The sequence below is a fragment of the Ceratina calcarata genome, unplaced genomic scaffold (assembly GCF_001652005.2).
Source record: "Ceratina calcarata isolate Rehan_Ccalc_2016 unplaced genomic scaffold, ASM165200v1 scaffold15.2, whole genome shotgun sequence".
NCBI lineage: Eukaryota > Metazoa > Arthropoda > Insecta > Hymenoptera > Apidae > Ceratina > Ceratina calcarata.
The window spans coordinates 158,660-169,526 of record NW_017136199.1 but is presented as its reverse complement, the minus strand read 5'-3'; the positions used below and the strand labels follow the sequence as shown (position 1 = coordinate 169,526).

Sequence of the window (10,867 nt, the reverse complement as noted above, 5' to 3'; positions counted from 1 at the left end):
TTCTTATGAAATATTTGAATACTTACCAGATGTTAGTAATAATAATAATATTATTAATATTAATATTATTAAGCTTCTCTTTTATTATATTTTAAAAAAATGCCCAATAATGAGAATATTAATGTGGATTATAATCGCACTCAGGTAACAGGATATTTGGTACCAAGAGCAGAAACAAAAATGCCACCACCAGTACTCTTGTGGAAATTGGCTGCAGCTACAGGGCCATATGTTAGACTCGCTGCTATAAGTGGAGCAGTAGCTGTAGGTCTCGGTGCTTATGGAGCCCATAGTAAGATGAAATTTATATTTATCCAACATATAAGAACATTGTTTAACAGGAAGTTTTGATTGATATTGCTTGCGAACACATATATTCTTGTTGTCGTATGAGACGATTGGTTTTTTTATATCTTTTTATAAAATGAACTACTTAGATTTATTTTAGGTAATTTTTTAGAACAGTATCCAGAGGAGAGTAAAGTTGATCTAAAGCAAGTGTTCGAAACTGCAAGTCGTTACCACTTTGTCCATACATTAGCACTTTTAGGAGTGCCCCTTTGTAGAAAACCCTTCTTGGTATGCACGACTCAATTTCTAATTTTAATGTTACACGTAGTCAGCCTTGCAGTACATTTATCATATTAATGTCTCGTTTAGGCTGCAACGTTCCTACTCTCCGGAATAATAATGTTCTCTGGGCCTTGTTACTATTTTGCATTTACGGGTAATAAACAGTTCAATACACTAGCACCAATAGGTGGAGTATGCTTCATAATAGGATGGTTAAGTATGTGTATTTAAAAAGTTGCACAAACAAATAAGATGATACGTCTGAAAAAGGTGATACGTGTGGAGAAAATGGAATTAACAATAAGAACGATAATTGTATAAAAGCCAGTGTTAATATTCTTTTTTTGATATTCGTAATAAACTATCTCTTCCTAATTATTAGAAGCTTGCGTTAATGCGTGTCCCTTACAAAATATTGTTAATGTTGGAAAGATATTTCATTTGTATTTTTCGTTTATTCAAAACTGCTAAAGGAAACAAAGTATGCGGTCTGAATAAAAGTAAATCTTGTTTATGCTAATGAACTGATATAAATATAAGTTTCGTTAATAATGTTACTGATATAGTTTTCAGTCCTATCCTAAATCGTTATATTCTACATGCATTTGTATTTTCACATAATTTTTACATTTCATGAATAATTTTGTTTCCCTATATATTGTGTATACATTACCAGTTGTAATTCATTGTTATTAGAAATATAATCCAAAAATATAAGTGTAACATGTTTTACGTTTTTATCATCGAACACGCAATTATTAATTACAAAAATATTGACTGTTGGCTAAATGAATTCTGCCGCATAGTGCAAAACGAAAAAGAAATTTTCGCGTCTGAAAAATGTAACGGCATTCCGAAGCAATCTTATTATCATTGTTACCAAAAATAAAAGCCATTTAACAGCAGTGAACAAAATCGCTAATCATCCGATTTGGTCTTGTGTAAATGATGTAGATATATATTGATCATTTCAAGCAATGGTACACAATATAAATGTAAAACAAACAGTCGCGTATTATCCCTCCTCCCTACTTTTGATCAATTCGTATTTTTCACAGTTTTCATATAGAATCGTATTTCTACAGAGATATAAGAAAGTAATGTACCTTGTATAATCCATTTGACACACCAGCTTCGCTGATTTTTTTTTATATCCATTCTATTTTCGTATTATACAGTCGTACATTTTTTTTCATAAATAGATATTTCGCCTGTAAATAAGTGGATGATATAAGAATTTTCTTCAATTCGTTATATCATTAATGATGACTCTGGCGATGCTGGCTGCATTTCATACACAGCTAAGTAAAGTAATTGGACTATCTTACCTATAAAATGAAAATATCAAATAAGTTTAATTGGTGATACATAGAATGAACTTAATTGTATAGGAGGTGTTGCACGGTTAATTCGCGCAGTGCTCGGGCACTGGAAACTAAGTAGCGAACACAAGAGATCGGTTATGAAATTAAAAACGATGATCGCAAAAGAACACGCTATTATATTCGGAGTTATTGTTTGTCTGTCTTGCATGTAAGTAGATGGAAATATGAGCCGTTTCGTCAGCACATATCTCTGCTTCGTCTTTCATCATTTCCTGATTCTTAATTCACAGTTAATTAAATTGAAAATTGTGAGGCATGAGATTGGCGATTCATGGCGATGCTAAATGCACCACTGATATAAAATTTACTTATATCTAATAGACGTCCCCTCAGACTAAATTATATTTAATTAGTATAGAGTTTCGTAGCAATATCATTTTCTTTCCTCGTGTTACTATTATATAAAGTATTTATATAGACTTGCGCATATTAAACTATATTTACAACTTTTATTAATTATTGTAACACATCAAAGATAAGTTTCCTAGAACAAGGCAGCATCCGCGCTACCTGGTTTGTAATACCACAAGAGGAAACTCATACAGTAGAGCTAATATCATCTTTGCACTTCCTTCGATCCATTTTTTTTTTAGTTTTGTTTTTTGAGAAAATATATCACAATTCAAATTTGAAAGTAAACAGATGAACACCAAATTAATATTTATTTAAATGAATTATCACTAAAATCAAGAGAAAAGTATTTTCGATAAAAGCTCGTATAAAGTGCAAATTTACGATTATCGACTTTCGAACGTAACGTAGCTATTTCGTTTAATATCTTAAATGGCCTTTGAAGAATTTCTCTCAACCTGAACAATGCGTTAGCGAAAGACCAAGTGGCGCGCCGGTTTTCCATCCGTTTCTAGGATAGGTGGAACGAATGTTGTCCTTCTTGTGCGGCTATTCGCAACTTCTCCCGCATTATTTCTAACGTTGTGTAATCAGGCAGTTTTAAATAATTAACACAAGTCATTACGGATGGTAAGAAATCGTCTGTTTTCATAGACGGATCAAACGTTTTACGCACTATCGTCAATGGTGGCGTTAAACTCTTGAATCCTGCAACACGGACATTTCATAAGAATTCCGAGTGTTAATAAAATTTCGGGAATGGGATTGAATATTTACCTCCAACCGGTAATCGCGGTGAGCCTGTGACGAACTGGACGAACTGCCTTTGCTCTTCACTGTTGTATTTCGACATAACTTCAAACAGAAAACGGATAGCACGAGAATCTGGAGTATAACCGTGATCAGTCCTACAGCACTCCGAAAGAGTTTTAACATCCCACTGTCCACCAGTTTGTGCATGTCCACAGAACACAGCTTCAAGTTCTTCAGGGAAGAATAGACGCAGTTGCGACGGTGGAAACACGGACTCGAAACCTTCCCTAAATGCTTCCATTTGTCTGAAGATACCTTCGTACAAAAACCAATGTACCACCAACTGTAAAACAGTATAACAATAATGTTAGATGATACAGCAGTAATGACATTATCAAATAAACGTACAAATGAACGTACCTTCACGTATTGATCTAGATTGTAAATGGTAACAGGTATCTCGCTTCCATTTTTCCTTAATTCGATGTTCTCGTAACCCGGCAATTCAAAAACAAGGCCAAGATCCGTAATTGGACAACCGTCTAAATTTAGCGAATCTATTAATTGTGCTTTCTCGTGTGCCCTCAATGTCTGATCCTTCTCAATTGTCTCTTTCTGTCTAACGATTTCCTGTAATCTACTAAGAGTTCGATGTACATCCGGACATACGTGTGCTAAGTCTGCTAATGTTAACGTATGTTCCTCTCCCAACAACCAACGATAGAAAGTCAAACTGAACGGTAAGTCCAACTGTAACAAATGAAATTAAAAGAATGTTACAGATAGGGAAACATAGCTAGAGTCGAATTTAATGATCCAAATAAAAGATCGTACCATTCTTGAATCATATATCGCTTTTGCCATAAACTTTCCAAGGAACTTAAACTTTGTCTTAAGCTTAGCAAGGTGCGATACTTTAGTATTCCATGGGATTGGCATCGAGAAAAGTCCTTGCGACGAATTAACATATCCCATTTCAGTAGAAGTCGAGCTACCATGCCAAAGATCAAGATCGGAACGTTGTAATTCCTTGGAGACTAGAGCATAAAATTCCAAAGTTGGACCAAGGCCGGTACCAACCTGTAAAACGACACTTACATTGAGGAAACTCGTAAGAAGAGGAATTATATCAAAAAAGGATATTAAACACATACCTCATTAACATATTGCACTTCAAGCAAGGCTTTACTTGATGCCAAGTCTTGTATGACTTGTTCCGCTTGTTTCAGTATATCAGTTCTGGAGATAGTCCTTTTCCTACGTTCTAACCGTGGAGTGACGCGTTCTTGACTATCCGATCCTGATAATTCTGGCGCGGAATCTAAGAGACGTTGCAACGCTCTATCTCTATCGAACGAGGTTGCGTACAGCAATAATTGTCTCGTTTCAAATGGGAACAGGAACGGGCTGAAAGACGAAAAGAATATACAATACCACACAATTTCAAAGATACAAGAGAGAAAATAGCATTCAGTTTCCTTCATATTATATTCCTGTATATGAATATGAATTCCGTGGCACTCACCAGACTGTAGCAATTTGTTGCAGCCACAAAGGTAAGTTTCCAGTCATGATCACCAAAGGATCTTGCAGCTGCCGACTTGCTTTCGCAGCGATCTTATTGTTAATAAAGTCTTGCGGATAGAGTAAACTCAAGTTCTTCAAATGGGGGAACAGTACACCCCAATGACGATTTAGTGCGTGTAGAAGACGTAGCAGGCATAAACCGTCCAGTGAAGCGTCAGTAATTGTGACCGAAGGTGGTAACGTGGGTGACAGATAAGGATCAAGTGGACATCGTTGAGGAGGAACTAGCCCTTCGAGCCATAAACTATCCTCTTTTCGTTTCGAACTGATCTTTGTACTTTTTCCTTTGCCTTTCCGGCTGCTACCCTGCGAACTCGATCCCGGTTTTGGCGATGTCGTAGTCTCTTCTTCTGGCACAGGCCTGCACGTACAAAAATGAGATTGCTTTAAACGAATAGTTCCATCTTAGAAGAAAATAACAATATGTATTCACATTAAAAAATTACCTATAATAAATTGTATGAGTTTGTACCCATACAGCATCGTGACCAAGAGGTGGTTCACCATCAGCTTCCGCTTCAGAATGATCCATTCCAGAACAACCGAACTGTCTAACTGCTTGATAAACAGTCATATTAAAAGGCAGCACTTCGTCTCCAATCAAGAATTGGAGTTTATGTTTCGCTGATCCTTGACTTATAACTACTGCTGCCTACAAATTAAAAATATACTTAGAACATTCTTAATTATCATTCTTATCTTATTTCTTTTTAATAAATGAGCATTACCAATGTATCGTCTATATCGTCCTCACTGTTATCATCGTCACTAACCATAGACTCAGCCTCTCGTATTCTACCATACCCACGAACCATTAAATAACGTTCAATTGCTTGTACTAACGCAAGAGGATCTATTTTGACGGTACCCCCTTTCCATTGCTTTAAATTATTACAGTCTGGGTGTCGTTGGAGATTACACTGTAAAATCGTAAACAGAATTGGCATGCCATTGTTGCTTGTAACGCATTTTAAGACAGAATTTTACCTTTAACTGATGTGTATTGAAGAACTTAAGAGCACTAGTACCCCCACGACCAGCTCCAGATCCTGCTGGTAAATCATGTACTTTCACAGGAAACTGTTCTAATTGTGCAACGCAACTATTTAATTTCGCTACTAGAGCACCAAACGCTCCAGGATTAAGATCTGTAATATTGTTGCTCTGCTGCATCTATAAGTGAAATTGCATATTAAACGAATATTTGATAGAAGGAACTTGGCTGTAGCAACGAGCTTTCAAGTCGGATTCTTTTTACTTACAGCTGATTCTGCAAACAATTTCCAGAACATGCGAAGTCGATCGTAACGATTGCCAGGAGCATCGGTAGTAGTGAGGTAGTTGAGCAGAGCCTTAATAAGACCGCTATAATTCATTTCGAACGGAGATATATCGTTTTCAAGTACTATATCTCGCAATTCGGTAAGCGCTGATAACATCTCATCCAATTCCTTTAAATTCAAATTGAATTGTGTCACGTGTCGAGTATTAAAATTATTTTATACACAACTCAAACAAATAATGGCATCACGAAGTTTCTTCGAAAATTGGCCAAGTTTGGAAAATGATTACTCAGCAATAAATTATCGTAATATGATTTTTCTTTTAAATTAAAAGTTAAAATCTCTACTTTCATAATTCCTGAGTAATCATCTTCCAAACTTGGGCAATTCTTGATACAAATTTCATGATACTATAATTTTTTGGAGCAGTATGTTTGCATTAACACGTGCTACTTACGTTTGATTGTAACCGTTGTATGGCTGCGGTGAGTCTCGAAAGAACTGTCATAGCAGGATGCGTGCATGGAGCATCGTCCTGATATCTAGCCAAGAATTGAGCTGCCTGTTCGCGTACCCACGCCTTAGCCTTGTCCCGGTTACCTCCTGTCAGACTGGAATTACTTGGTGGCTTGGATAAATTCGTCGACGAACTCGTGTCCCTCTTATCGCTAGTAGAACCCGAGGACGATGATTTCCGTCCCCACCTAGCTGGATTAAGATTGCCTAGGAAACGATTATTTTTAGGGGCGAAACCGGTGAAAAGTGATTCGGGCTGTTGAGTTTGTTGTGGTGTAGTACCCCCTAGTCTAGAAAATCGTCCCTTCTTGTTCTGCCTTTTCCTCTTTAAGACATCTCCGATTCTCCTAATAACGTTGGAACATGTCAACACGCGTTTCGATAGTGCTTAAAAGATGAATGTTCATCCATTGCCTACTTACAAATGAGCACTTTGTGGTGTAGTTACATCATCTACGGTAGAGTTTAATTCATTTCTAGTATGCGTTTCCATTGATGCTGAGAGATTCGGTTTCAATTGGCATGTTGCAATTGTCCCGAATAATATATTACCATTCGTTGACGGAGAGGCGATCGGAGACGTGGCGTTACTAGATGAAAACATCGTGGCGGAAGAAAGCGATGTACTCGATGGTCCTGGTTGTGGGCTTGGTAATGACGTACCTAGAAACGATGAAACGTTAAATCATTGTTTTAGATTACGAATTCGTTTCACTTGATGACTATAAATTATTATTACTATTATTACCAGAAGGGCACTTGGGTGGTGAAACACCAAGAGGTACTTCGGGATCAGCTAGTTGACGTATTTGATGCAAGACACCTTCGCGATGAAAGTGTACCCCAAAAACTTGTGGTAGTCTCTTCATCAATATACTTGCCATCTGTAGAGCTCCGATAACAATTCGTAAATCCTGGGATGCCAACATGCCCGCTATGTGCGATGAAACTACTTGGTTCTTCAAGACATCCTTAATTATCGATAATAAAAATAAGAAACCATACGTAATGGTGAACGAACACGAATACCATTATATTCTCAGTTGTTTATGTTTACCTTAAGTAAATCAGTAGACGCGTAGTAGACCATACGTAGGAGAGCTCGAAGACATTTACATTTGACAGCAGGACCGGCTGAACTACTGTAGACTTCGTACAACACGGAGAAAAGAGTCCGAATAAATGACACCAACCATTCGTTTGTTTCAATCACCGGTGGTACAACGTCCATGCTAAAATCATAATTTGATAAGAATTAAAATACCTATGAATGACAAAGAAAATAATTTAAAGACAAGAATTTTTATCGCAGATCCTTACTTGGATGAACATGTAGGACTTTTCCCTTCTGCAGGATGCGTATTCACTCTCCGAAATATGCTTCTTGCCACTCCGATATCTTCGTTAATTTGTTTCATCACAGTCAAATCTATCGTGTAAGTTCGTCCTAAGGAGGAGAGACAAATCTCGTCCTCACCATTCTGAAATGCCATCTGAAAATGATTTATAACGTGAACGTTTTCATTCAATCTTCTGCAATCCCTGACGCACATGTAGAAATCGTAATACCTCGATAATTCTAGAATCAATAGTACTAAATGGATGGCAACAATGCCTTTCATCGCGCCACTCCCAATGAACATTCTCCTGTTGACTACTGGTCCTTTCGAGTAAACTATTTACACTAAATATGCCGTCTGTCGGCAACGGTGGCATTAGCTCTTCGATCAAACAAGTGATTTCGAACCATTCCTGCGGCGACCGCGGCACTAATTCTACGTCTTCAGTTTTCACTTCTAGCGAGCCAGTTAAAAGATAACTCAGCGTGAACGCTATGTTTTGTTGCAAAAGCAATTGTGCCAAGTCGGGACAGCGATTTGATATCACAGATAGCATTCGCAACACTGTTATGAAGTTACCAATGCTGTTAACAGGCGGAGTGATCATAAGCTGAAACACAGGGAAATGTTTATACTGAATAACAATTTAGGAATGTATTAAAAAGGAGGAAACATCTTACCAGTTGCTGTAAGTTCTGGAGAAGTTCCGCATTGATAATTTTATGCAGAGTTACTGGATCGTGTTGAAAACTGTCCACCAAGCGACTGAACGCTTGGCAAACACACTCGACACTTTTCTTATCTTGATTGGTCAGCCTGCTCGTCAGTAAAGGTAAACTGTCGACCACTAAATGAAAATCATCGGGATGAAGATTTTGACAACAGTTCGCCGTGATCGTTAAAGCAGCTCGTTGTGCCGTGATATTGAAAAAGTCGACGAACTTCAAGCAAGCAGATACTCCTCCCTAAAAGTGAATACATTGATCGGTCACAAGATAATGTTTGCTTTAACTGATTGCGTCGCGTGAACTTATGATAATCCACGTACTGCGTGTAAAATAGTTTTGCTGTGTCTTCTGGACAGCATGGCTAACGCCGTTAAACATTGTTCTGCCACATCCATACACTCGATCGATTCAAGTTTCTGCAAGAATACTGGGACAGCGTCGACGACAACTGTCGACGATCGAGGTAAAGCTTCCATCATGTAAGTAAGAGCGCGACACGCGTGTGTCATTATCACAAAATTGTGTTCTATCCCGAGTAAGTTGATTAACGCTGCGACCACTTGCTTCACAGGGAATCCGGCTAGTGTGTCTTCATTTCCCATAACGAGGATCTCGCCCATTCCAATAACAGCTTGTAACTGTTCCCCTTCGTCGTCGACAGCTTGGAGACCAGCCAGATATTGCTGTGCTTTAGCAGCTGAAATAAACATACTATTGCCTAAAAACATTCAATGACAAATAGTTTCGAATTTCAGTTAACAAGGAGTACAATACCAGAACTTGCACCCATGCTTCTGTTTAATAAATGTTGCATTCGCGGTGCTAATGCGCCGAAGACGTGAGGAGGTAAGCCTCTAGCTTCAAGCAGCGCTTGCAGCCTTCCTACCTCACCGTCGTCGCTTTCGCTATCTCCAGTAGTGCCCGACATTCCGGATGGTCCTCCACTAGCTAAATAAACAATTACCATTCCAAGAATTCAACAATTTCGTAATAGAACACACAGACATTTTATGTACATTTGATAACAAAGGCTTACCAGTGGCAGACGTGGCTGTAGACGCTGATTCGTCTTCGCCTGTCGTGGACACTAACTGATTACCAGAAACTGTAGACGATACAGTTGTCGGAGTGGCACTGTTAGTCACGGATTCAGTACCTGACATTACACTTCCACCGGAACCTCCTTCTATCACTGCTTTTCTCGCACGTGACGAGGAACGATGCCTATGCAAGCAAGTTGTTATAGTAACGTGATAGCATATATTAAACGCGCGTATGTGTTTGAAATGTGATTGTCATCATCATCATCGAATCAATTACCTTGAACAAGTGCCTGTCGTCGTGTCTTTCTTATGCTTTCCCGAGGTTTTGTTATTACTTGACAGTTCTTTAGATTCACTGGATAATTTTGTGCGAGAACGTAATATATGCTTTTGCGTAGGATGAGGGTGTGTAGGGTTGGCAGTGGCGGCGGCAGACACAGGTGGATTGGCAGTGGCTGTGGTGATGCCACTAGTGCCTGCCCCGTCATGTGCCAACGCCCCCCCACCACTCTCCACAGAATTACTGGCTGCGTTACCCACTCTGATGCTGGACTTCACACTTAAAACTTGACTACTCGCACTGCTACTCGCGCAGGTTGCACCACCGTGGGATTTCGACCCTAAAACGTTGAAATACATTTATTATTATTATTATGGCGCACGTATGGACACCTTAATACTTGCAACGGTTCTTTTTAGACGTTCTAAAAACTTCGTTATTATCGAAGATCGTGATCACTTTCGAGTAACGAGAAAGACGTTAACATACATATACATATGTTGTTTTTTTGAGTGCACATAAACATAAATTTTATAAAGACCATCGTTTTTGTGCATCGAATCAAGCAACTTTTCGCAAGTTAAAAATTAATTTATAAATACGTCACGACTTATAATACAGTATGTACATTGTCTTTTGTGCAATTTACAGCCTATTCAAGCATGTATCTTCTTTTCATACATATTCATGGTAATTTTATACATATGCATATTGTATAGGTTCGCTATGTCCAGGAACATAGTTCTGTATTGAACCTAAACACATGTACAGCACATGCGTTTACCCATTTTCTTTAATTTTCTCAACTGGGAATCTTGTAAGATAAACGAGATATGAAAAAGTATGCGAGATATTAATTTCATATTACATTGGCAGAGATTGGTAGAAGTCCTTATAGCAAATTTATAAATTAAAAAGTTTAAATTTGACGTAAAAGCTTCTTTCTTTCGTGTCAAAGTTTACAAAATTTTGCACACACTTGATTTATATGCATATATGTTTGCTGCATAATGATTATAAAGTCTCTA

At 38.0% G+C, this 10,867-nt stretch overlaps 2 protein-coding genes across 9 annotated transcripts in view; one reads left to right on the top strand and one right to left on the bottom strand.

Moving 5' to 3' along the window:
- The first annotated feature begins 84 nt into the window (after positions 1-84).
- LOC108631996 (transmembrane protein 256 homolog) lies at positions 85-951 on the top strand. Of its 2 annotated transcripts, none has more exons than XM_018036277.2 (3): positions 85-292; positions 461-579; positions 661-951. In XM_018036277.2, exons 1-3 carry the CDS (start codon positions 100-102, stop codon positions 802-804), a joined length of 456 nt encoding a protein of 151 aa, XP_017891766.1. In that variant the 5' UTR covers positions 85-99; the 3' UTR covers positions 805-951. The 2 variants fall into 2 exon arrangements, with proteins under 2 accessions (XP_017891766.1, XP_026675151.1); XM_026819350.1 differs by having other exon boundaries at positions 449-579.
- Positions 952-1,503: 552 nt separating this feature from the next.
- Positions 1,504-10,867, bottom strand: part of ctrip (E3 ubiquitin-protein ligase ctrip) — a 15,399-nt gene continuing 6,035 nt past the window's right edge. For 4 of the 7 annotated variants that reach the window (XM_026819344.1, XM_026819343.1, XM_026819346.1 and 1 more), the window contains exons 5-25: positions 9,837-10,179; positions 9,553-9,740; positions 9,291-9,464; positions 8,837-9,213; positions 8,469-8,753; positions 8,018-8,398; positions 7,769-7,941; positions 7,506-7,680; positions 7,197-7,419; positions 6,871-7,111; positions 6,390-6,795; positions 5,912-6,100; positions 5,637-5,822; positions 5,378-5,569; positions 5,096-5,301; positions 4,588-5,010; positions 4,217-4,469; positions 3,897-4,142; positions 3,483-3,812; positions 3,087-3,405; positions 2,821-3,017 (exon numbers count right to left, since the gene is read on the bottom strand). In XM_026819344.1, the coding sequence (XP_026675145.1) occupies positions 2,821-3,017; positions 3,087-3,405; positions 3,483-3,812; positions 3,897-4,142; positions 4,217-4,469; positions 4,588-5,010; positions 5,096-5,301; positions 5,378-5,569; positions 5,637-5,822; positions 5,912-6,100; positions 6,390-6,795; positions 6,871-7,111; positions 7,197-7,419; positions 7,506-7,680; positions 7,769-7,941; positions 8,018-8,398; positions 8,469-8,753; positions 8,837-9,213; positions 9,291-9,464; positions 9,553-9,740; positions 9,837-10,179 (5,507 nt within the window). Of the gene's footprint in view, positions 3,018-3,086; positions 3,406-3,482; positions 3,813-3,896; positions 4,143-4,216; positions 4,470-4,587; positions 5,011-5,095; positions 5,302-5,377; positions 5,570-5,636; positions 5,823-5,911; positions 6,101-6,389; positions 6,796-6,870; positions 7,112-7,196; positions 7,420-7,505; positions 7,681-7,768; positions 7,942-8,017; positions 8,399-8,468; positions 8,754-8,836; positions 9,214-9,290; positions 9,465-9,552; positions 9,741-9,836; positions 10,180-10,867 lie in introns of all 7 variants that reach the window. The other 3 variants (XM_026819347.1, XM_018036269.2, XM_018036270.2) reach the window with 2 other exon arrangements.

What these genes read in the sequence shown, in the direction of transcription:
- LOC108631996 (XM_026819350.1), top strand. Translation starts at nt 100, where the DNA reads ATGCCCAATAATGAGAATATTAATGTGGATTATAATCGCACTCAGGTA. An exon ending in CGGTGCTTATGGAGCCCATA is followed by an intron (nt 293 to 448) that starts GTAAGATGAAAT and finishes GATTTATTTTAG; the next exon opens with GTAATTTTTTAGAACAGTAT. An exon ending in TTTGTAGAAAACCCTTCTTG is followed by an intron (nt 580 to 660) that starts GTATGCACGACT and finishes TGTCTCGTTTAG; the next exon opens with GCTGCAACGTTCCTACTCTC.